Here is a 25982-nt window from a genome sequence, read left to right as displayed (position 1 = left end):
CAGATGTCTTCTTGTTAAGTGTTAACTGCTCCCGGCTCTAATTCGCTCAATTTGTGTTTTTGTCCTCCTTCTGGTAAACGCAAGTTGCAATTGAATGATGACAAGTCGTCCAACAATGAATGCCGCTGCAGGCAACGCTCCGACAAGGAAACGTCTTCGCCAATCCGAAGTTCCGTGTCGGCGACTTCTCATCGCTGCAGCCTCCCCATTCCAATGAACTCGGGCTTTGTTTACAAATTCAATAAGTCATTTACACGTAATGATGTAGTAGTTTGGCACGGTTACTCACATTGTGACTAAGCGCCGTCATTTTCGCTGTGTTCATTCTTTTTCGAGGAAATGTCACTTTCTGATACTGTTATATTACCGGCGCATTCTTGAAAAGAAATGGAAGTATTTTCGTTGTTACGGGATAAAAGGCGTCCTGTAAGAGAGGAAGTGATTGTCCTCGATATGAACTGTCGGGCTTCATCTCTAAGAAACTCTTAAACTGGAGTACCGTTGACTGTATGAATTTAATAAAACTTAAAGAGTAAACATGTTGCCATGTAAGTAAAGTCGAACAAATGCAAGGAAACAAGTTCACTACTATGTTACCACACTGCAGAACACATTTGTTTCTCGATTCGTTTGCGTGTGTGTGTATTGCTTCAACAGGAGGTGAGACAGTTAACAATTTGTTGACTAACGAAATGCGTAAACTAAGCATATTGGTAAGTTGAAATTCAGACGATTCTATTAGCGAAATTCGTGTCCAACACGGTGTGCATTTTTTTTCGTACACCGTGGTCTCGAAGTTTCATGCTTATTCAAGGTACATGCATGCAGTAATTAGCAGGATCTTATTCTATGCTACGATATCCTTCGATACTATCATAACTTTCTGGAAGCCACAGCTCCTTATACCCCGCTCCCCCCCGGCACGAAAGTCAACAAATAATAAAGAGTAAGCGCTAATTTTAAGTCTACGAACAAAACAGAAGCATGACAGCCTCAGTAAAATACAGCGAGAAACGAAGTGTGATGTTTCATATTCATACATTCTTCCGCTTTCGTTTACATATATTTCCGTGTCACATTATTACTTTTTATAATCGTTCGTTGTACCTTTGTTCTTTGTTTATTTAATCTTTTTTGTTGTGTTTGCTTTACTTTTATTCCTCCAACACTGGTCAGATATTCGAGCTTACTATGGTCACTTCATTGTGAGGCATGGATCAGTTATTACTAGCTCATATTATTTCTTTTCTCCATAATTTCTTTCAACGATCTTTTTTTTTTTTGTCCTTTTCAGATGACAAGCGGAAGCACGCACTACTCATTCGCAGTTTGTTAATACCCACGCCCTCACTTCAGTTGTAATCAATATATCAAAGTTCAAAATAATTGCATAGGTACATGTGAACACACACTTAGCCTTGTTTTTTCAGGAGTGTTTGATTTTAGAAAGAAATAAGCATTAATGAAGGTCTCGGTCTCTTACGCCAAGAAATAAAACTGAATAAAAAAAACTTCTTTTCCGCGAACATATGAAAAAGCTGTATGCACTGCCATACAGCTTGATACCAGCATTGATTGTCAGTGTTGATACCATCTATTAGTAGCTGGCTGCAATTTGGGAGTGAAGAGCGATACTCACGTCTGAAGCACATCTTTTCTGACCTCACGAGGTACACGAAGAGGGTGAGGAAGATAATCAGGAAGACGACGCCACCCACGGCAATAGCGATGACCAGTGTCATTGCCAGTGGTTCTGAAAGAGGAAGAGAGATTCATGAATTACAAAGTGATTCGACGAGCGTGGAATTAATTGCGCGAAATTGTACGTCTTAACCAACTATTCATTCGTTGCGTTTTACATGCACAATCTGGTAGCAAGCAAAATCTCAATCGTGACATACGTGGCTCATGAAGCATAAGTGTGAAGCTTTAAGCGAGACTCAAGGTTTTTATCATCGCCTAAGAAGCACCCAAGTACATTAACTGAATACGCAAGCATCTCGCAGGGGAAATGACACCTTGTAAAGCTCAGTTGATCCTCCTAGAACGTTATCCACAACATTCTTATGCAAAAGTGTTTGTGTTGAGCTCTTTTCACTTCCTTATTGATACAATTTACGCAAAGCAATAGGAATAATAGAACTTGCCGACCATACGAGGCAACTTACCTACTCCATACTCTACGTATTGTCTATATGAACTACATAAAAACACAATATCTAATTCTTTCGACGTTTTGATGTCCAACGAGAGCCAACTGTAGACAAAATACTGTTGAACACCAACTGTCGATCCGGTGCTATTTCATTACAGTTTTGAAGACGCGAAAGGGAGACGGTTGGATAGACGAGACCACCCCACCACAACCAAGGCGCACGAGCGATTACTATTTATTGCTTCTCATAACATGATGCTTTGTTCACAAGCGCTGATGCATAAATTATTTTAACAGGCATTAACCTTGAGGAGCCGCTGTTGAGAAGCCAAGCCCATGCGCAGAAGGCTTATGTTACGTCCTTCTGTGCTTCGTTTGAACCGTTACGAGACTTTCCAATGTCCTAGAGGTATCAAAAGGCGTAGCATAAGTTCTAGACCCCTTGCTTTTAAAGCGAACGCATACTCACCCTTCACTTCTAATGACACCGTGTACGAAGCCTTGCCCTTCCCGTTGTCCACATACAACGTGAACTTTCGGGAGTCGTCGCTCTCGACCTTCTGAATGAGCAGGCGAGATTCGTAACAGTCCTGCAGCTCTTCGTCCTGTAACACAAAAAGAAGCGCGTATAAGGAACGGACATAGTCAATGCGGCTTTGCCAGCAACAGACAACACCTGCGCACAGCAACCACGTTTAGATCCACATCGAGTTTCATTCAGAGTGCGTAGGCGTACCAGTGTGTGCCGAATGCCGCAGGCGCACATATTAAATGATGCGGCAGCGGCGTTAAACATTTCGCGTTCCTGTCAGCATCACCAGTATACCGAAAATATGCGCAAGCGCTATGCATTCATGCCCTTTTATTGCCGGCTAACGCGCAAGACCGATGTTTATGCGACGGGCTCTAGAGCAACTTTGTTGGGAAATTCAAATGCATTCTTGTGCCTGCATCGAGTGCATTGGCAGCATGAGCCCAGCTGCAAAACTGCATTCACCTGATTTCGATGTTAAATAGCAACGATTTCGAATCCTTTGGAACAACAATACGCGAAATAAAACACAGAGGCCTTATGCAACTCTCCCATTGGAAAATCAAGCGTGTACAGCGAACGCAAGTCTCGCGCAACCATGATTTCGCGTCGGTCGCACTGCTTGTCCACCACGCCACCAGTACGCAAAGATACGCTTATTGTATACGCCACATGCAGTAACGAGGAGGAAGCAGCGTTATTGAAGAGCAGGAGAAGGGGATGGGGTAGTCAAGGCTTGGAAAAGGGCTACGACGCACCCTTTTCGCAATAATGAGCCAGAAACTTGCGAGCAGTAAGTTAAAGGGACATTAAAGACAAAAAGGATTTTCCTCATAATAGTAAATTACTCTTCCACAATTCCAAGGTCATCATGCTTGTCGCGAGAAGAAGCTTAGTAAGAGATAAAACGCGCAAAGACAAAATGAGGGTGTCGACAGCACCTTAAAATTACCGCATCAAACATCATGACGTCATAAATTTTGACGACATCTACAAGGTCCTACGTAGTCCCTAATCAGTAAAAATGAAATACATTAACCTCATAGGGGGTCACAGACTTAACATACCAAGTTTAAGGAAATTTCGTTCAGCCAATGTCGCCAAAATGCGAAAAATGCACTTTGAGATTCATGACGGCACGCCCGGAGATTAAGGCAAGAAATTTCACAATCAAGCTTTGACCCTGATTTTCTCCAATATTAATAAAGGTGTGATAAAGAAATTAACGACGATAGAGTTCTCAGAGTACAATTTATCAATCTAAATTTATTCATTACTTCTCTTTAGTGTCCCTTTAATAATAGAGCGTTGCTATGACCATGGCTGCGCCGCGGTGAGCTTGTAACGCTGTTTTTAAGCACTTGCGAAGATTCTTTGGGGCATAAGATGCTTTTGAAAATTTATTTTCATATGAAATTACGCGATCAAGTGAAAGACTGATCAGCGCACCATCCATTTTACTGTTTTCATAATGTAAAGAGGATAGGCAAAAGACTCCAATAAAGTGTACACTGACCACTCATAAAAATAATAACAACAAGAACAACAATGATCTAACAGTAAAATAAGTTATCAATTTTTTTCTTATCTAAGCACTGCGTTACATATTAGTTAACTATAAGCTCTTACAAGCTGATTAATATACTGACTCCAGAAATTAGCATTATTTTTCTGTTTACCACGTAGAAAATGTAAGGAACCTTGAAAAACTGCATACAGCTACATGAGTTCAAGACTTCCTAACGCCATCTCATGCTGAGAAAAAATAAATAAAAGCATGCATTAAACCCGAAATGCGCGTAAAGATAGAAAACGCTATGTACACATTTGCTTTTCTTTTTCCTCTCTCTCTTCAAAAGTCAACAGAACAGATTTTAATCTCTTGCCTTCTACTTGGCTTGCTTTTTCGAAAGACCAGTGCAGCGATGAATTATTCATGTTCAGTGCAGAAACTGTTTGGCTGACTTCGGCTTGCCATTCAGCAGAACGTGAACAAGCTCCTGGTTTTCACAGAACTCGCCCCTAGCCTCGCTGATTTAAATTATTCGGACGGAAAAAGTTATCTACAAGCGCAGCAAATCTAAGCAGTCGGGCGGAAAATGAAGAAGGCCCGAGCTCACTTGAGTACGCGTATGCGACAACTGAGGAGTGACCTTCAACTGATAAAAAATTTGCCAAGGTATGCAATCAAACGACAGCAAATTGCTATTTCTGAAGAAAAGTTCAGACAGCCTCGGTTCCGCATAGCATACGCTGTCAGGGGAAAACACACGTTATTACCCATCTATAACGAGAGAAAGATATAAACACTGTTTGCTTTTTCATAAAGTACAAGAAACATGCACATATGTTTGCATGTTAACTGCAAAATTTAATGTGTTGTAGCAAATAGAAGTGAATGTGATTTAAATCAAAATGAATGAGCGGGAAAAGCATGCTTCCTTTACATATTAGATTTACAGATTACAGCTTGTGTAACTTTGTCATATTTTAGGAAAAATTCTAGAAGTGAGCCTGCTCCTTCAGTTAGGCATGTGGTAGTGGCACTCGCGTGCTGGCGTTCGTGTGTCCTGGTGTATTCCTCGGGTTAACTTCTTGTCTCGCGCGCTGCCGTAGCGGATCTCGGAGGCCGCGTAGAACGAAGTGCGTGGTTGACATCTACTCAGCCACGTACCGCAACGATTCCAGCTGCTCACAATACTTCTATGAACTCAATCTACCAATTTTCATTAATTATCCTGACAGTTAACTGACCCTTTCCTAAAGTCAAATTATGCTCGTATATCATATGTATCCAATATAACCCATAACTTGAGCCACAACAATCGATTTCAATTGTTTAGAAGACTTTTTTATGAATATTCGGAAAAAGTAAGTGCTTGACCGGATGTGCTTGGAAAAGAAGAGAGAATGTCAGTTGGTGCTCGTGCCAATAAAAAAGTCACAGTTAGTTACACTTACACCGCAAGGGCGAAGCAATGAATGCGATAGCAACCAATTGTAATGTTATACGAAGTGAGGCTGGCAGCTAACTCTTTTGATCCGATCTCGCGTAACTCTACAAAACGCTGGTGTAAGAGAATACGGCCGTTCCAGGGAGAGATGCCCTTTCCGCACAGTCTCTTCGAGTTGAAAGCGCCGCACGTAGAAGGGTATACTAGCCGCCCGCTGATGGCTGCCGAGACAGCGCGCGTGCCAGCGATCACGACCGCGCACTTAGAATCGAAGGTCAAAGTTGCTGCTCGATGACACCTCCCCCCACGCGTCTTTTCATGCTCGTTCAAGACGGGCAGGGCGTTTCCTTTTTGCTTCGACGGCAGGTCTACCGAGCGGGCTAATGTTATCGCATGCGCTCACCGAGCGACGGAGATGGGCCGGCTCGTTAGATCTCTGCTTTCGCGGCGTTCGTCGCCCCCGCTCGTGCGCTTTTACCCGTGGTAGAATATACGATGCGCGGGGGATGTTATCAATTTGGACCTTATACGGGACACGACGGCGACGGCGACGGCAAAAACTCGTCGAGAGTGTATATATAATTGCTATCGCAATAAAAGCCGCTTCAGGTATCGTGAGACAAGTACTTGTCTAATCAATTCCCTACATATACACAGCGAGAAAACAATGATAGGCACAAAATTGCAACGTGCTTGTCAAAGAAAGTATCGGCTCACCGACAGCAGGGGTTCTGCCACGAAGCGTCCGAGGGCACTGCCCGTCTTGAGCTTGTAGGAGCCCCATCCCCAGAAGGTCTCCACGGGTTTGGGGTCGGCGCAGAACACGACCGTGACCGCCGCGTCCTCCTCCTTGCTGGCAACCACAACAGGACGGGTCTTCATGCTCTCCACCATTATCTGAGGAGGACCTGAGGAGGTAGTGACGAAGAACACAAGACTGCATGTATGGGTGTAATATGAGAAATAAGACACACGGTATTAATATCATAGTCTTGATTGCCCCGTATGCAAACAACCTGAGCTTCTCCAATTGATTACGTTCGAAGTAAGCGTTCTGCGTGTGTATGTTTCTCGCTGTTCTCTCGTTTTGCACTGTGCTCTGTTATCAGTACCATGGCCGCTACATAAAAAAAAAACAGTGCGGCCTCCTGCGTGGCGCCGAAACGGTGTCCGGGGCCTAGTTCTCCTTGCGCTCGCTCTGGCGCCACCACAACGGTCCAGCTGTTCACGTAGAAGCGCTTCGACAGCCGCGCTGGTACGCCCGACACTTACTCCAATCAGGCCGTAGATAAGGCGTTTTATAGTTTCACATTACAGGTTGAATATTGAAGTCGTTATTAGAACTGCCGATTACCCCACATATGTGAACAGTTTGCCCTGGAGTACCAATGTTTTGTAGAGTGGGCCTCAATACTCTCCATGAATGCTGCCCGTTTTACTCAACTGAAATGAAAAGTGTCACTCAGTCACTGATCCCATTAATGGACAGGCAGTCGCCGGGAAAGTTCCAAGGGCTGACTTATCGGCCCACCAAAACGCACCACGAAAGCACACACAATTTAAATGTAGGTCTTTTTAGTGCACCAACTAATGCCGGTTGTGGTCCAAAGCCGGTTGCGGCTTTGGACCAAAGGCAGTTGCCGGTTGTGGTCCAATATTCTGAGTTAACACAGTACAAGCACCACGCAAACATCCACACTCGGCAGGTATCAATTACAACTCACAACATCACTTAGATGGTGTTTAAAACAACGGGAACAAACTTACCGTGCTACAAATGCACTCTCATCCATTCGAAACTATCCAAGAACACTTAAAGGCCTTGAATATTCACCAAACGTGTGCAGCCCACAATTCTTCGAACGTTTCTCATATATTTCTCTTCCATGAAGCACTCAAACAATATCCAGCTCTGGTCACCGTCATTCGGCGACACTCTTCTAAACAGTGCTCCCACGGTGTCATCACTCGATTATCCAAGATCAACTGACCGCACTACACGACTCACACGAAGAACATAATTTCTTCGCCGACTTCACCCTACCGTCCTACCCTCCGTCGTCTCTCGTTTGGATCCTTCCTGGTTTCGCGAACACTTCAAGTGATTGTTCGGCTCGTAGCACGTAGCGCAGCGACAGCTAGGGGAAAGGGATTCGTCTCGCCGGTTCGTCAGCGGAATCGGTCTGTTCCACTTTGATTTCTTGAATTCTCCCGATCTGCGTGGCTGCGTTCTCGGTGGAGAGGGTGCGGGTTCACCCCGGGCGCCTTTTGATGCTTGCCTTTTTTTTTTAGGGGCGAAGCTCCTTAAGGCGGCACCCGTTCGTTCCTCGTAGTCGTAGTCGTAGTAGTCGTAGTGCGTAACCAGTCTTACGCTTTGACCTCCAAGGTGGTGCCGGTGGGAGATTTTTCCTGTGCGTTGTTGAACAATAAAAAATTCGCAGCGTGCGCGTTAACTAAAAGCCGAATTCTTCTGTCTCTCATTCCCCATTAGCAGCCATTGGCATGTTCCAGTAGGAAACGTTAGTAGAAGTAGAATTGTAAGTGTTAGCTAAAAGCCGACTTCTTCTGTCTCTCATTCCCATTAGCAGCCATTGTTTACCTCCAAGGTAGTGCCTGGTGAGATTTCTCCTGTGCGTGATTAAACAATAAAAATTTTGTTCAAAACGCCGTTGATTGATGAAATAAACCAACGAAAGACGCCGGATGTTTTCTAAAAGCAAAACGAAAGAACGCCAGATGTTTCTAAAGCAAAACGAAAAGACGCCAGCTGTTTAACGAAAGACGCCAGATGTTTCTAAAGCAAAACGAAAAGACGCCAGCTGTTTAACGAAAGACGCCAGATGTTTTCTAAAGCAATGGTTTTCTAAACAATGAAAATTCACAGCTTACATGTAAAATTAAAGTGAGCTGCAAGTCGTCATAACTCATCGAACCTTTAGTATAAACGCGCCCGATCTCACGTCGGTGATGATGTACTGGGCAGAATTCACGGAAGATTCACGGTTTACCGATGAACCTCCGCAGCTTCGCCCACTCATCATCATTCACTCCGTGGATATGCTGTGATTTTTTTTTTTTCATTGCGCGCACTCGTTGGGGGTAGCAGTCAGCGCAGCGGCTTGATGCTGTAGTGGCTGTAGTCAGGATGCGGCGGCGCGCGGCTGTTTTAGCGCTCGTTTGTAACAGAAAGAAGTGCTCTGTTACGAATATTACGCTCCCCGACACTGTAGATCGCATGGGAATACGTGGTACTTCACCGTCGCGTCTTTTCACACGTTCGAGTTGCACAGCGGCACACAACAGGTTCGCGTCATCACACCGCTAAAAAAACCGTCTGCCACACACGCGCACACCAAAAAACCGTACTCATGCGCAGGAAACATGAGGCAAGCTGCTCACACGCGCGGTCACACACGAGAAAGACACGAGAAAGCACATGGACACGCATAAATCCTGAGGCGACCACATCGTAACACAAAGCAGCGTCTGCCTTGCGGACGCGGACCGTGCTTGTGGCGCCCTCACCCAAAACAGCTGCCGCTCAGCCGACCCGCGCTCGCCCACTGACGGCGACGCGACGCAGCAGGCCGCACCTGTTTTTTTTTTTTTTTTTTTTATGTAGCGGCCGTGTCAGTACCCATGAACCCTTAGTAACAACAGGAAATATAGCTGTGAGCTATGAAGTGACCAGTATGACAGTGGTGTCAGATCTAACCCTGCTCAGAAAAGGGTTGATTATATTCCACTGATGTCTAAGTTGATTGCCAGCGCTTTCAACTTGTTCTTCGCTTTTCTAAAGCGTTGCCCAAAATATGGTACTGCAGCAGCTCAGCTGTGTCTACTGGCTCATCAGCCGTATTTAAACATACTTTCGTGCCATTATTTGTTTTTGAACTTGATATAATCCGTTTTATGTGGCCTCCAACGCAAGAAAATAGCAAATGTAACCAGCTTGACCGTTCATTCAGCGTACCACTAAACTGTCAGATATGGTCGCTTCAACTAGAAAATAGTCCTCTCGCCAAGAGTATGCGTGCGACATCTTGTAACATGCCTACTGATATTGAACTTTTGTATTGCCCCCCCCCCCCCCTAAATTGCCTCATAAGCTCTCTGACCGCTAAAATATGCATACGCAATATTGAAGCGGACGCCTTCTTGACAGTCGGCAGCCGCGAGAAACTTGAGTGATGACATCAGTGGCGCACATTGCGTGCGGTTTCCTATCGAAACCTCCCGGATACGACGCTGCACGGAATTGCACGACGAGAAATATCTTCGGAGAAGCAGCTCGCTGCAAGGGAGCCACGCACAAAACGACCAAAATGGAATGCGCGCCGAGCGTGCCTCGTTAGGTGCAGCTGATGCACGGGGGAAGCGAATGGCATTCGAGCGTGCGTCGTCGCCTATACTACACCGAGCCACCGCACGTTCTATATGCAAAGTATATGCTACGAGGGCAGCAGACGCTCCCGTAAAGTGTTCGATGGATCCCTGTTTTCGGAAACGAGAAACGAAAACGCGTCAGAAAGGTTCCGCTAGGCAATGACCCTTAGTGTGATCGATGGAACCACGCAGAAGGCTTCGGGACAGCAGATGTGGTATCGTAGTAGGTCATACTGGCGCCGTCTCCATCCACTATGTAATTCGCGAGGCAATTGTCCTTCTCTGGACCAACAACAGTGATTTTCATTCGACCGCGTTCGACCGCTTTCGATCGTAAACAACACATAGGGATACATGCACCTGCATACGTTTTGATGCAAGCCTGAAGGACACCATAAATGCGCCTCCGAGCACTTCAACGTGGTGAATGCTAGTGTTAGTCATGCCTAACGTGAGTATAAAACTCGAGCCCAATTTAGTTGAAATAACGTTAAATTACCTATCTTACCTCTTTCGACCACTATCGCCTACCAGCTCTGTCACTCACTACGACCGACCTTCTGCGATTGGCTCAATTATTAACGATAAAAACATAATAATTAAACCATATTACGACCCCAGGCAACAGCTATTTGCAAGGGTAACCTAAGTGCGGCTACAGAACTTCGGCGACATATTTGTGCGCTTAGGGTCGCTGTATCTGTAAAAATTACCGCTTCTGTGGCGGTCAAATACACGTAAAAGCGCAAACAATTTACACATGCGAGAACATCTACAATAATTTCTCGCGTAAAACGCGCCTCTTCATATAAGCTGCATCCCCAGCTGCAACCCAAGGAGAAAAACAAAAACAAAAAACAAACCCATGCATTGCCGTGAAGTTGCCTTCTTTCACGCATTGCAGTTAAGCATTGCCGTGAAGCCACCCTGCACACCGGAATTCGCGCATAAGCCGCACCACGAGTTTAGCTCGGGATCTTCTGCGGGTTCTCCGCGACAAAGTATGCTAGGTGTTGAATGTGTACAGATCGCACCTCGGATGTCGATGCGCACTTCTGGCGACTGGACGCGATAGGGCTGGTTCTTGACCACGTTGCTCGCCTCACAGCGGTAGACGCCCTGGTGACTGTAGCTGGCGTTTGCAACCATCAGCGTGGCGTTGCGACCACGGATGTTCCACACGTTGGGGTCTCTGCCATTCTGTTGTAGCCACGTGATCCTAGGTGGAAGAAAATACACTCAGTGTAGAAAATCTCACATCAAATAATTGCAGCCGTGCTCCGTACTCTTGAGAGCGAACCGAACAAGCAACAATAAACATCAGTAGAACTGTGGGTCGCCTTAATAATTCTTGGGGTTTCGGCTTACGATGCTCAGCTCTCAATACCTGCGTTCTTTCTAGGAGCCCAGCGGTACAGTAATCGTAGGGTTAAGCGTAGAGCTAGTTATTATACGGTAACTAAAACTTATATGTCTGACATTACGCGTGAAGTTTATCGAGACATATTAATTGTAAAAGCGGAGCTAAACTTCGCATTTGCAATGAAACCGATTTGAAGGGCATGGGACGAGCGTCAAACTGGTTTTTCGATACCATCTGACAAGGCTATGCGCAAAAGAATTAATTCATGATAAAATACGCATATTTGCGTACAAAGAGAAGACACATTCATTAATAAATCGCCAATAAAATTTATTTCGTGAAATTGAAGTGCAAAAACTGGTCAGCTGACGTCGTACACGCCAGAATTGCGGTAACCATGCTTGCCGACACTTAAGTATCAACTTAGCTTTAGACAGGAACATGCAACAATGAAAAACACTTACTTTGGCACAGGGTTTCCTTCCGCAACGCAGTGCAACGCCATGACATCGTCCACATTGAATGTGGCTGGTGATGAAGGGTCCACTTGGATGATCTTTGGCCTGTCTGCTTGTCAAAACCCAGAAAAAGAGTAAAACATTGCTTCAGTTAATATAACAGCGAAGCCCCATTACTGATGTGATCATGCGTACGTATTGCGTTCGCGGGAAAATGAGCTGTACTGAAGCCATAAATTCTTATAGATGTATACATAACATAATGCGGCCAGGACACGCAATCAGAAATACAAGTGCTGGATAATTAATCGCCCGGCAATAACGTGAATTTAACCAAAAATAAATGCTAAAAACCCCGCATAAAATTCAAGAACATAGCGCCTGTGTTTATGGACGAAAAGATTTGCCTCTCCAGCCATGTCTCTTTTCTTGTTGTATGTGTAAAATATAATTTAAAGTACAATCTATTGGGAAATACATCTTGCAAACCAACTTAGATTGTTTTTTACTCGAACAACGAGGCCGATAAGCGACATAAACAGATAAATATCATAAAACTTGCAGTTATCAATCTTTCATAAAAACAATATACTAAAACCATGGCAGCCGCGAATTTCGTCGTACCTTTGGGAGCGCTCCCTAATGCGGAAGAACGAACGCCAGATGGCGCAACCATGCGCAAAGCTGAGGCGTACATCAAGCCTAATGAGATAGGCTGAGAAAAAAGTGATGGATACAAAAAAGGAATAAAGAAAACGAGCCCAAGCAACAGCAGTGTGAGACCCAGAGCACGCCGTAACCGCATTAGGTACATCACTCATGCGTGGATGCATCTACTTTGCCATGGCATGTTTCCGATAGAGCGAAGCCTCGCATCAGACCTTGCGCGCAGGAATTCTGATATACTCGTTTCATATTAGCTTGGTTGCAAACTATGTAATACGTTTATGTCGCGTGCTTCGGCGCAGATGCCTCAGAATAAGATACAAGGATACGGGACGGCAGGATCTCGGTGGTGCACTCTGTGCTATAAATATAAACGCCCAGGCAAGCGTGAAAGGAAAAAAATATATATATATCATCATCTTATTCGTTGCTTGTCCTGCCGTGATGCAAGCATTCGAGTTCCTTCAATTCCGCTCGTAAATTTTGTAGTTGCTGGCGCGTTAGAAAACTATAAGTTATCAATGCACTACATTTACTTATAAGTTTGTTATAATGCCTTATGTCCGTTTGTATAAATGTGGATTGTAGTTTATTCAGTTTCTCTTGATACAAGGCAATACTGTGTAGTTACACAGCCCAACACAAAGACAAAATCGATCTGAAAGAAAGAACTTGACGCTTTATTATCACGTTTTCAGTAAACGTGGCTGCTTCTTGCAACCCACTTTCCACGTCTATGGTTCTGTAAACCATTTGTATTTTGTATTACACCGCGAGCAAACCGATTTCCCTAACTTACCGTGGTTTGAAACTTTCAAGAAGTGCTAAAGATGCATTATATTTAGCATAGCTCACAGACCAACAAATAAAGTGTCTCTTATATTACACCAGTAACAAGTGCAGAGTATTCGAGGCCGTTCAAGGTATTATAGCACCATGAGATTTGCACTATAATAACGGAAAGAAAATTTTGTATTCAACCAAAATAGACTCGATTGTATTTTCTCTTGTATTTTTATATTATTTCTTATCCGCCAGGACCCCTACTTTTTTATAGTCAAAAAATAATTCTGATAAAAAATATTCTTATTAAACAAAAGGAAAAAAATTATTTTCTTTTCTAAATTTTAAATATTTTATCCTACTTACCTGGTTCTCGGCCAGTAACCCAGAGTGGGTATGAGCCAAGCTTTTAGTATCTACAACTACATCTACAGCACTGCATTCCACGCTTGAGACAAAGGCAAAGAACAGGAACCATGGATAAAAACGAAGCACTTACACTTGACGTTGACGGTGACCTGTATTTCGGTGCTCTCTCCGAAGTCGTTCTTGGCCGAGCAGCTGTAGACGCCGGAGTCTGTGCGCTGAATGGAAGGGAAGTGGATGCTGTTGTTGATGTCGTAGATGCTCGACTGTCCCGACTTGCGCCACAGGATGTTCGCCGGCGGGTTGGCGTCCGCCACGCAGTTCAGCGTTAGCGAGCCGCCCTCCTCGACCTCCTCCCGAGGATGACCCTCGTACTTGATCTCCGGAGGGTCTGCACACACACAGGGAAAGCTGTTGTCAATCGGCCATTCATATACTCGCCTGCCCACGCTCCGCAAAAATGATGAGCAATGGTATTGATTTGTCAGTGTATTTTGGGAGCTTGCTTACCAAGCTTCTTGTGCTGGCGCCTTATCCATCGCGCCGTATCGCTAGTTCTCATTGCTCCCGCTAGCGGCGCAGATGTGCTCTCTCCGGTGATTCAAGCGCGCTCACTAGATGGCGCGCAGCACACTCTGCACACTCTGCTGCACACTCGGCGCGTGCTCTCGCTAGGTAGGTGACCGCTAGAGGGCCGCGCCCATATACAGCGCTTGCTCTCGGCGCGCTTCCTTTCTCTTTACCGGGAGCTCACTCAGTGCACTTCGCTACCGCTACTCAGCATGAACACCCCACAAGCCAACGCAGCGGGGGTGAGAGCTCGCAAGGCAGCAGCAGCGCGGGCTCGCTACCAAGACCCTGCGGTGAGAGCCCGCGAAGCAGGAGACGCCAGCGCCGGCAGCAAGCAAAAGCCACCATCGATCCAGAGACGTCTTTATATGACGATAGAGGAATTTGTACGGAGGATTCACGGGTTACCCGATCATCTCCGAGCAAGCTCCTCTAACATCATTTTTTTGTTTGTGTTCATCAAAAGAAACTCCACGATCGATGGGTTAGTACCCAGCCGATTCGGCAACTTTTCATTATTTAAAAAAAAAATACAAAAAGTCAAGCGCAATAGGCACATATAAGAGAAATGGCTGTCAAGAACACAACCTCTTCATTGCAAAGTTTAATCGTCAGCCACTGGCAATCATCAATCAGTTCAATTTTCTTTTACATTCACGGCACCTTGTAATGGTAAATATCTGCTCGCGTAGCTCTCAGATGAGATTCTTCATTGAAGCTTTCGCCGTTGAGCTAGATTTTGAGAACCTCTAAACTACTCATTTTACTTGGGCACCTAAGGTATATAGTTGAGCAACGCCCTAATATCTACGTGTCTAAACAAACTTAACTGCTCAGAACGCGAGGCTGCATCTGTTCCCAATGTTTCGTTTTCGCACACTGATTTGCTCTTCGGCTTGATTCTCATTCCGGCGTTCGTTCGGAACCCACGCTTCTATGAAATACCAGAAAGAGAGCGGCGTGCAACAAAAAGCGCGCTGCCATTGTACGAAAAATGCCCGCAGCGCCTTGTTTGTGGGTGCGCGACAATGGGGGAAAATAAAGAAGGAGGTTCTTCTTTCCGCTGTGTTACCACAAAGAAACCCCGAGGCGTACGCGATATGAGGCTTCCCTTTCTGTGTAAGGCGGCACGAAAAGGCGCATACGGGAACACCCCGGATGCCTATCCGCTTCACTCTTTAGCATACACCCGTGCAATTTTCCTTCTTTAGGGTAAGTTGTCTGTCACTTATCTCTCGTAACCAAGGAGGGGCTAGGGGCCTGAATACGGAGCCGAGATAAGGTGGAAAAGTTCCCGTATGTAACTACCCGGCCACAAAGAAATGCGCGTGGAAAAAAGAGGGACATAAAACATATCTTTCGCAAAGGGAACTATACTAGCAGAATTCGTTTATTAAGCACGAGGCAATGAAAGAAGGCTTTGCTTATATTCGCCGTTTTATGCAGCCTATGAAACGATACGAACAATACAGACAGATCGCGGGCATGGCAGCTGGCAAAAGCACCGCCGCCAAAGTTAGCCAGTGAGAGATAAGGATGTCGAACTTCTCTGGACGTTTTTTTTTTTTTTCATCAGTGATTAATTCAAGCGTATTCTTTTTCTTTTCTGCATTGAGCACTTCGCAGCAATAGCAACTCGACTTATGCACTACAGACACAAGCTTGGTAATCAAAGTTAGTACGCCCGGAAGGCCCCCTGAGGCTTGTCGTCGTACAATAAGCCGTAAGTCGGGGACATGCACGGGTAAATGCGTTGGTAATAAAATAAAAAGCAGCGTGTATGTGTCCGACGCTCTGCCTCGTGCTCCCTTCGTCATCATTTGAGTTCCATTTTTTTTTACATTTTTCTTAAGGTGTATCAAACAGCCCCAATGCAGCTCTTTTCTTCTTTTTTTTTGTCCCCATCTAAATGCTGCCGAAGTAGGCAAGAAAACAACGCGTGAACTTGGGCCAGATAGACAACGTCGTTGTGACTGGGCTGTCGCGGCCAGTGAAGCGGTAGTTCTGGACGACAGCAATAATATAATAAAAGCACAACAATTGGTAAAAATTTTTGCCCATTAACGTGACTGTTCGGAAGGTCAAAAATCTTGCTAGTTAAAGTTGAAATCCTGGACAAGAATATTAAACTATTGTCGAGAACACGCGTTAGGAATAAGGAAGAGAGACGGCATGCATTGTGAGTTTTTTTTAAGTTAATAATACTTTTTTTTAAAAACAATACGTCAGGCTTACTCTTTACTACAAACTATAATGTACCGTTGCAATGGCGCGCAGTGTTGTTCATATGTGCAACAATACTACAATTGCGAATCATTTGTTCGCTGCTGTTACAGTAACTAGAAAAATTAGAACATGAGTCTATTTGCGTAGTATGGCTGTTGATGAGCAAGTATTCATTGTTAACAACGCCTTTTTATGTTAACGATCGAAAACCTTATGTCAGATTTGACCGTTACCTGACACCTTGACTTAACTCTCGTTCAAATTCCACCGAAGTCCTAAATTAATTTGTGCTCACAAAACAAAGAACTCGACATTCCGAAAATCGCAGAGCTTTTTGGAACAATTGTTCGCCGTCAAAGTCGTCTGCTGAAGAGAAAAAAGTATACTTAACACCTCTAGTAGCTCGAGTCAATTTGGTAAAAATCAATTGGAAAAACTGATTGCGGGTATTTATTCAGACAAGTGAAATATTATTAAGACACTAAGTCATTACTAAGGATCTCTTTTTTTTATTGTAATGTAAGTGCTAACATCTAAACGATGTATGTCGTAAGTAAACATTTACATATTACAATGTCATCAGACATATATGGCGCCGTGGTGGCTCATTTATTTCATAATGAAAACTTATAACCTGCTTAAAAAGTTTCGAATGAAAAGGAAACACTCGATTGCTTTTAAAAAATCTAATAGCAGAGAGCTTCAAATGAAATGAAGATCTGTGGAGGTGAGAGCCATTCGCCTGAATTTACTCGCAGAACAAACATCCCGCTTCTCCTGCGACATGTTTCGGTTGTGTGTGTCACCGTTAAAAACACCTGGCAGTTTTAACGAGGCTTGCCCATTAAAAGCATCCCTCTGAAACGCAGAATGCTTACACTAGGAATTTTGTAGTATGACTGAACCGAAACGCGGCGACAAAAGTTTCTTTTGATGCCCGGCAAAATGCGAGAAAAAAAAAAGAGGAAAATGTAAAGTCTGTTGAACGCAGAATTACCAGTTGTGTGCATCAATTTATTAAGCCTGTGTATTGCCACCAGCGAGGCACCTATGCTATGAAGCCGTAATATTCCTGGCCAAACAATAACAGTTCTCACCATAAACGACAGGATAAAACAAGAAGACGCGCACAAGGATGAATCACCATGGTAACAAAATATAAATTTATTTCGCAGGTCATCAAAGCGACAAGAGCATAGGAGCGAGGGTAAACAAAGGCGTTGACGTCAAAGTAAAAATTACGGAAGAAAGCACGCGGTATACTATGTGCAGTGTGCAGAAGAAGAACCTGAAGCTCGCGCATCAACTGCAGTTCAGTTAACGTGGAGTTTCTTCTGGGAGCTTCTTCGTTTCGGGACGGCATCATTAATTAGGCGGCGCCAAGCTGAGTACCCGGGAAGATAGCAAAAAGCAACGAGGCTCTCATCTTGCGCTGTCAACAAGCGGCACCCACTTCTTTACGCGAGCACGCGCCTCTTGGACCGAGAGTGAGGGGGAAAGCTCGAACGAGTGTGAAGAGAAAACTGCAGCAGCAAGCTGTCGGCCCTTGCAGGCTATGGCAAGCCCTTGAGTATCTCGAAAGCTAGCACACGTGGGTTTACTTGTAGTCGCAGAACGATGTTGCAGCCCGACGTAGATGGCTGTAGCTGCAAAACAAGCCCTGGTCGGGGCTACAGACACATCGTTTCTTTTCATGCGAAGTATTATTTGCCTCACCCCAGGCAGATTGATTGGTGGTATGTTCCTGTCTTTTTGCTTCACGGTCTTTTCAACGAAGAGGAATGCCAGTGGTGGGACCGAACTTTTGCTTTCCATCACACTAGCGAGAGCAAACGATAATGGATAGTAAGATATACGCCATAACATTGTTAAAGGGGTCATGAACCACTTTTCCAAGTAATGATGTAATGACCTCAGTATCGGAGTTTACTGCCTCCCAAATCGATTGCCGCAATAATTTCTCGAATCCGTCAAGAATCAGCGGAGTTACGGGGGTTTGGCGCACGCTCCGAGCGCTCTCTCTCTTTTCTCGTGCCGACGAGCGCACTGGAAGCTAGACAGGGAGGGATGGCATGGGGGAAAGAAGTTACGCCAGCGCGCGTCATGAAACGCGATCGCTCTGCCGCTGTGATTCGCTCGCGCGAGTGCGGCTACCGTGTACTGAGGAGTGCGGCGCCGGCAAGTGGCGGCACCCCGCGGCAAGAAGCGCATCTGATCCGAACGCCGCTCTCGATTTACGTCGGCGATCGGCCAACAAGCATGCTATGTCTCTTGCGACGTAAACTGCCAGATCCGCGACGTAAACTGCCAGACGCCCCGCCCACCGACGAGAGTGAGAACCGGCCTCTGTTTGAAAAGAGGGCGCCTGGGGAAACGGCAACTTCGCGCTCCGCTTGTGGCCTTTACGCGGCGCGCACGACTGTAGTATTTGGCAGAGCCGTTCATAGCCGTGTCAGCTTTCCGCAGGATGTGTTTTTTCAACAAGCCCAAGGGGTGCTTCATGACCCCTTTAATGATAACTATACCTGGGGTTTAACGTCCCAAAACCACGATATGATTGATAGAATGCGTTGGATTCGCATGATCTTCGCCGACGGTGCTCTTTTACCTGGTCTCACATACCCACTTTGCAATTGGGTTTCACGCTAACAAAAGTAGAGGGACGTCTGACGCTGCAATCCTTCGGATACAGTAGGGCACGTGGATAGTACGTACTTCTCTCTACGCACGCGCCGCTTATTTCGAAGCAGTTTTGTGAAAGCAAAACACAGAAAGACGCCGTGTATATGCACAAATACTGTAAAACGTTGCATTCGCAATGCCGCATTTCGCTGAGAACGGATAACCTGCTAAGTCGGACAGCTGGCTGAGGCCATAACGACAGTGTTCGAGCAAATCCGTCATTGCAGAGCTGGCTGGAATGCCGTGCTTGCTATTCCTGTAGAAACTAGCGCCAAAGCGCGCCCAGCTAATCTTTCAGAAAACTTTGTTTTCATATCTCGCTGTACACAGTAGCTAAAGAGATGTTTTGTGGTCGCACACCCATGGTTCCATTTACTGTTACGTTTGTTACTCCATTGTTCAGCAAAAGCTTCTCGTCCGGGCTATATCTTGTTAGAACTGTAGCGCTCGTTTTACGCTAACGAAAAAAAAATAATAACCTAGCTACAGCGTCTACGTAAGGCGTAGGGTGACTCTACCACCAAAACCAAAGCTCCGAAATACCTTCCGTGTGGTTATAGTTTAAATACACTTTAGCAAACAATGTCAGGGATAATACGACGACACAGATGTCACGAGAAATGTGAGATAGGGCAGCCGAAGCCACACAGCGGACATTGTGAGCCGCGACACAAGTGACAGCCAACGAAACATAGAAACGAAGACAAAAGGAAAAGCGAGGCAGTAAAAACACGCGGGTTTGGTAACATGAGCAAAAACGAATGTGCCTTGCGGTGGAACGATGTAAAAGCAGGCGTATGACGAAACCGTATACCCACATAGCGCAGTAATCCAAGGAAAAGTTGGTGGAGCAAAAAAAAAAAAAGAAATGCAGAACCGTGGAAGGAAATGATATAGATTTGCTAGCATGTGTAATCAAGTCAACCATGTTCTGTTTTTCTCTCTCTCTTACCGGCGACGGGAAATTGAATCAGCTGCCATTATACCGCTTCACGTTTCCTTCATCCTGTTTCGTACCGAACCTTGTCTGTTATTATACGCAGGGCAAGATACGAACTTTCTTGCACTTTCGACTTGTCTGCTGAGTTTCATCTTGTATTAAGTACCTCCTCCTTAGTGCAAAATGGTGCCAAGATTTCTACACCAAATCCTGCAGGGTCCACTGCAGCGTTCCTTCACAGACTGATATTCTAGACAGGGACTCAAACGAACTGAAATTCAACGTGCCGAAGCTGGGGAGTGTGCTCTGAGATGCGCAGTATACGAGATCTCTGAACAAATGTTAACGAGCGCTGGTTTTCCGCACCAAAAGCACGGCCCATGAGCGTGCATTTATTGGGCTCAGTATAATAAAAAGTTGGGGGAGTTGGTTTTGATTCACGTGTAAGAAGGCGCGACTAGCACGGCACACAAGAATAGAAAGACAAAGAACGACACCCTACAAGCAACTGACGTATTTTACTCAGGAAAACAAATATTAATAACGCAGTTGATCCTGCTATCAAATCGTTTCCATCACAGACGGGAAATGAACCTGTCGCATGATACTGAACAGGAAAACGCTCTAGATAATGAGAACCATGGCACATGTGTAGACAGTCCCTTTCGAAAAGTTCACCACAGCTATCTTTTCTTACATCTTTTTAACATTTATCAGTTGAGTTGCTTTTCCGCGTTCTTTGCGACTCTCTAAAAATCGCTGAAGGAGATTTTTTGAGCCCCAGGAATACCTCATGGGTAGGAAGCACCCTTGACTCGTCTCACCGTAGCACGTAGCGCGTCAGCCATATCCTGCCCAACCGGTACAGCTGCTGCTTCAATCAGTTGAGACTGGTCAGTAACTTCATTTATCATGACCTGTGATCAGTTATCATGGGCTATCGACTATGTATGTGTAAGCAGTCAGCGTCATGCGTTAAAATTGTGGTAATCGTGGTTTAGTGGTAACATACCGCAGGAGAGAAAACGAAGTTCGAACGTCAAAGGTTTATTGTCTACAGAGTGCATTCGGCAATCAATGACCTCTCAGGCGACATCAACCGCCTCCTTGCGTGCGAAGCTGCTGCAGAGTCGCTCGATGTTATGCTATAGTATGTAACAAAACTAGCAGCGATCACGTGAAAGATAACTCCGAGCACAGCCTAGAAGGCCAAACAGTGCATCTCCTTGGCAACCGTCAGCTCGTGAATAAGTCATTAGGCGAGAAACAGTGGCCCTAATTAAAGTACCAGAAATATTGACCCGGTGTACAGAAGCGACTTTCAAAGGAACTGCCATGAATACCTATTTTTTATCCGTGTTTGCTTATGCAGGTAAAAGAAAACGCTTGGAGCAGGTAGTCTTGGATAAAGAGCTACTGGCGGAATACTGCGTTAAGGAGTGCGCATGTCGAATTTGCCTCAGTGCAATAACACGGGGCAAAAAGCAATGCGAGCATATGAAAACTGCGTTACATTTTGCAGAAAATTTAACAAAGAAGCGTTTTTAAACTGATGACTGGCTCGATGAGGAAAGGTGAGCATGACCAAAACGTGCTTCGCCACGTAATAAGGACCTTAAGGAATGGGCCATGTGCCGCCGTCATTTTTACGAAAGGGAACACGCGAGTGCGTGACAGATAGCCTCGTATTACACAAGTGGTGCGTCGCAGTGGCGAAACATGAAAATAAAAGAGACCCGTGTCGTCCCATCTACTGCCTACACTCCCGTCACCAATGTGTATTTATTTTACGCGTTCTTCTTGATATCTATCTCCTGTTTGATCATTTCAGCGAACAATGATTGCTTTCGATAAATGTTGTCGCTACCACAGCTTTGGAAGTATTCGGGCGAAATGAAAAGCATAACAAATTTTTGCACATAACAGACTTGCTTTTACTATCTCACGTGCGTTGATACAAGCACAAGTGACATAATAAGAGCGCTCCTCATCCTACGTGAAGTTATGCTTCGCTGGCTCCATCACCCTATCGATGGCATAATCACGCTATCAGTTACGAACAAACGAATTTCGTCCGGTCGTCTGCCACAACAACATAGGGTTATCAAAAAAGGAAGAAAAACTGCAATAAGGGGTGCAAGAAGGGGTGCAGGCAAACGGCAGAATGGCACCACTCTCTCCTTTTATTTTCACATTTCGCCACTACGCCGCGCCACATGTGCGGTACGAGGCGACTTGCCAAGCACTCGCGTGTTCCATTTCTTAAAAATGACGGCTATACTCAGCCATGAATCTATGCTTGCATGTGTGGAATAAAGACTCAGATTCTGACTCAGGCTCTTGTTCAGGCAAAGAAAGCTGCGCTGTTTAGTCTGATGACGCTGACTTTCCTACATATCCCTAATCCGCAGTGCAGGCATTCGCTATGGAAAGGAAGTTTTATGGATAGAAAAATTCCCATCAGCCTGATAACAGCAAAAATTAACAAAAAAGCTATACAGTTTTATCAGGGAAAGCTTCAAAGCTTCACAGTTGAAACAAAGAGCAATACAAGGCCAGTTTCTTTGAACTAATAAATTTTATTAACTACCTTTCAAGCAATGACGCTTTCTTCTAGGAAGACATATGGGTTTCCTTGCGTGCGTCACGATGCTCTCCGTTGGATAATGAATAGGCATCTAACAAGTAACGTCGTTGAAGCCATCGCTTCACCAAGTGGACTTGTCCTCGCTAGACAAGACCTGTGACAAATACATGTCCCTCTCGTCTATACGTTGGCTCTAATGATATTCTTTGGCAATTTTTTCTCACGACTCTTTTCTTTAGTGGCACTAGCAACGAGTAACAGTCTTGTTTCTCTTCCAAGTACTTTCGGTTGACGACTTGCGACCGGTTTTCCGAATTTAAAAAAATGTCTTCTAAAAATTAGAACTGGCATGAAATCGATGCTTCTGGTTCAAGTTAAAGGGGCCCTGCAACACTTTTCGAGCATGCTCAAAAAGCGCTGCCGATCGGTAGTCGAGGCTCCCGAGAACACGCGAGCCAAATATTACAGCGATGCGCACGGCCTGGAATTTACAATAAATTCTCAAAGTCAGCTGAAAATCGCTCCCTCTTCTCTCGACAAATGATGTATTAGTCCGCAAAATATGACGCGATTGTCGGCAGTTCCACCATTGGCTGATGTTACAATCACGATAACACCCTCATTATTACTTTCGTTGTTAATTTTGAGTTCAATAAGTAGATAATATGTATGTTTATATTCTGTTATCGCGTTAAAAACACCGAACAAAGATTAATATTAGCACTTCCGGTCTCACCGACAGCTCGTCTGCTCGTAGTTGCGTGGTTCCGTTTTCTTCGCCATGCACAGTGCCGAAAACGTGAATATTTCTGTGCTTTTGACCATCGCCGGTTGCCGTTGAGAGTGGCAGCCGTTCGAGTGTTGCCTCGTCAGCTGAGAACTGCATCGTCGGCACGTTCTCACGACCGACCGAGGCACGGGCGCAGCGTGTCTCCGATAACAATGCTGGCGTCCGGTAATGGCGGCGCTTCGGGGTCGTCTGCCAGTGCCGTCTTACGAGGCGGTGTATCGGAGTATGGGCCGAAACCGATCTCAGCTGTCATTCGTTCCAAACGAGCGCGCAGGTTTGCTTCCATGGTTGGCAGAGCGATGAATACACTACGGCGTTCGAGGTGCACACCCAACATTACCAAACCGACGCGCGGTTTTCAAGCACGCGCGATATCGGCTCCGCTCGACGAGAACGACGCAAGCCGACCGGAAGTGGCGGCACAGACCACGTGGTTGCGCCCAGACGTCAGAGAGAAAAAAATGAAGAAAAAACTCCGCCAGCGCTCTTGGGCGGAGCCTCGCTCCTCTGCGCTGCCTCCCTCGACTCGCTGCGTATAGATTTCCGCGCGCTCGCGGCGTTGAGTTGAGGGAGAAAGCTGCGGAACGTGATCTCTATAATTTGGTAACACCACTTAGACTTGACGGATTCGAAAAATTTTTGCGGCATATGATTCGTGAAGAATCATACGTCAATAATGAGAGTATTCCAATATAACTAAGAAAGGTGTTGCAGGGCCCCTTTAAGAGTTATGCTGGATAAATATGATATGTGAGCATAAATTGACTTAAAATAAGGACCTAGTAACGGTCAAAATAATTAATGAAAATAAATGGGCTGTGTTCACCGAAAAAGCAGAAGGTTTTCTTCTGCGCAGCAGTGGTTACCCCACGGATGACGTGAAGACATTGTGTTTCCGGCAGGTGTGCGGATGGTTCGCAAGGAAGTGGTCATGATACCTTTACGTTCTTTACGAGAGACCGGTTTCAGTCATGTATGGTGAGACATACTACATGGAAAGAGTAGCTCAGACGGAGCAATTGCCGGCCAAGTCTGCCAGGCTAACCCAGCCTGTGGCAACATCGTCACCACCAGCAGCAGCAGCAGCAGCAGCAGTGATCGTTGCGGTACCTTGCGGAGCAGATCACAACCACGTGCTTTTTTCAACACGACCTCTGAGGCCCGCTCCGGCAGCGCGACGATACAGAAACATAACCCAAGGAACACACCAGCACACACGAACGCTGGATATATAGAACGCTAAAAGAAACCGATGCGTAGTAGATGCTACAAAAAAAATTTTTGCGCATGCTCCTCGAAGGTGCACTTCGGCAAGAAGCGCGAGGAGAGACACTCACACATGACGTCGAGGATCACGCTGACGTCCCTATGTCCCGGCCCGCCAGACGGGTCCTCGTAGGCGCCGTGGTAGGCTACGCAGCGCAGCTCCCGGCCGTTGTGCTCCTTGACGAAGGTGTAGTCGAGCACGGACAGGGCCTGCCACGTACCGCGCTTCTCGACGTCAGTCTGGTTGGTCTGGTTGGCGAGGGCGGTCACGTCCTGGCCGTCCAGCTGCCAGCGAAGCGACGCTGGGGGGTTCCCCTTGCGCGACACGCACTGGAACCTCCGCAGGTCGCCCGCCTTGGTCTTGAACTGCCCGGTCAGAGGCTGGGTGCCTTCCTCTAGCCGTGGAGGGTGCGGCTTCTCTGCAATGCGAAGAGCAAGCAATTCAGAGCTGTACAAATATGGCGTTGCCGATATGAGCGCTTCTGTCAAACAAATACTCTTTTTTTCTTCATTAATATTTTTAGCCGCCAAGTAGCTTCTCTGCCTCACCTTGCTTAGCCTTAAACCCGTGGAGACTTCCTAATTTCTACTAAACATGCACACAATAGCTACAGGGTATGCTTCAAAGTTCTTTTGAACCATATATTCGCGGGGTTCTCTATTAAGGGGGAGCGGTGGCTACCGCAGCGGTGTCTACATGGAAGAGCGTCCGCTTCCAATGCGGTAGATACCGGTTTCGATTCCCATTGCCGACCGGAAATCCACCGGTTTTTCCTAAGCGGTAGAGGAGTACACCGACCTGGCGCTCGGTTGTTCGTGATTACTCATCTCGAAAAGTGACCCCATAAGGTTCTGCAAGACCTCTGGGCGCACCTTAACCTATCATAGCCTTGGTGAAACAGTCGAGCATCCGCCGCTATTGTGGGAGGCAGAGAATTGCTGCTGCCGGTTACCTACCGGTAAAGTAGGTACAATCGCACTTCCGGCCTGGTTTTTGGCAGAACGAAGTACATAGGCGCTTGGGAGGGCACCCACTCTGTGGGAAATTGGTGGCATGGGACCGTCTGACCTAAAAATCAGGTCATCCTTTTTCAGCCATTATGCCGCGCTAACTATGGCAATCAGTCAGTATCCTTCCAACTGGCTGCCATCTTAAACAAATATTCTAAACATGGCATAGCCGCTGAGACAGCTTCAGCACGCATATTTCGCTCATTCCTATCGGATGAAGATAAGACTTCGTTTCTCAATAACATCT

The 25982-nt window shown here is 45.7% G+C and overlaps 1 protein-coding gene across 1 annotated transcript in view; it reads right to left on the bottom strand.

Annotated features, from left to right (window-relative positions):
• Positions 1-1639: 1639 nt before the first annotated feature.
• Positions 1640-25982, bottom strand: part of LOC119378221 (hemicentin-2) — a gene marked incomplete at its 3' end in the record, with an annotated part of 71184 nt that continues 46841 nt past the window's right edge. The window contains 7 exon segments of the mRNA XM_037647426.2: positions 1640-1753; positions 2625-2760; positions 6359-6549; positions 11062-11246; positions 11855-11957; positions 13797-14054; positions 24796-25143. Of these exon segments, the coding sequence (XP_037503354.2) occupies positions 1640-1753; positions 2625-2760; positions 6359-6549; positions 11062-11246; positions 11855-11957; positions 13797-14054; positions 24796-25143 (1335 nt within the window).

The sequence above is a fragment of the Rhipicephalus sanguineus genome, unplaced genomic scaffold (genome assembly GCF_013339695.2).
Source record: "Rhipicephalus sanguineus isolate Rsan-2018 unplaced genomic scaffold, BIME_Rsan_1.4 Seq740, whole genome shotgun sequence".
Lineage (NCBI taxonomy): Eukaryota > Metazoa > Arthropoda > Arachnida > Ixodida > Ixodidae > Rhipicephalus > Rhipicephalus sanguineus.
The sequence above is the reverse complement of the archived record's forward strand: the minus strand, read 5'-3'. Positions and strand labels throughout refer to the sequence as shown.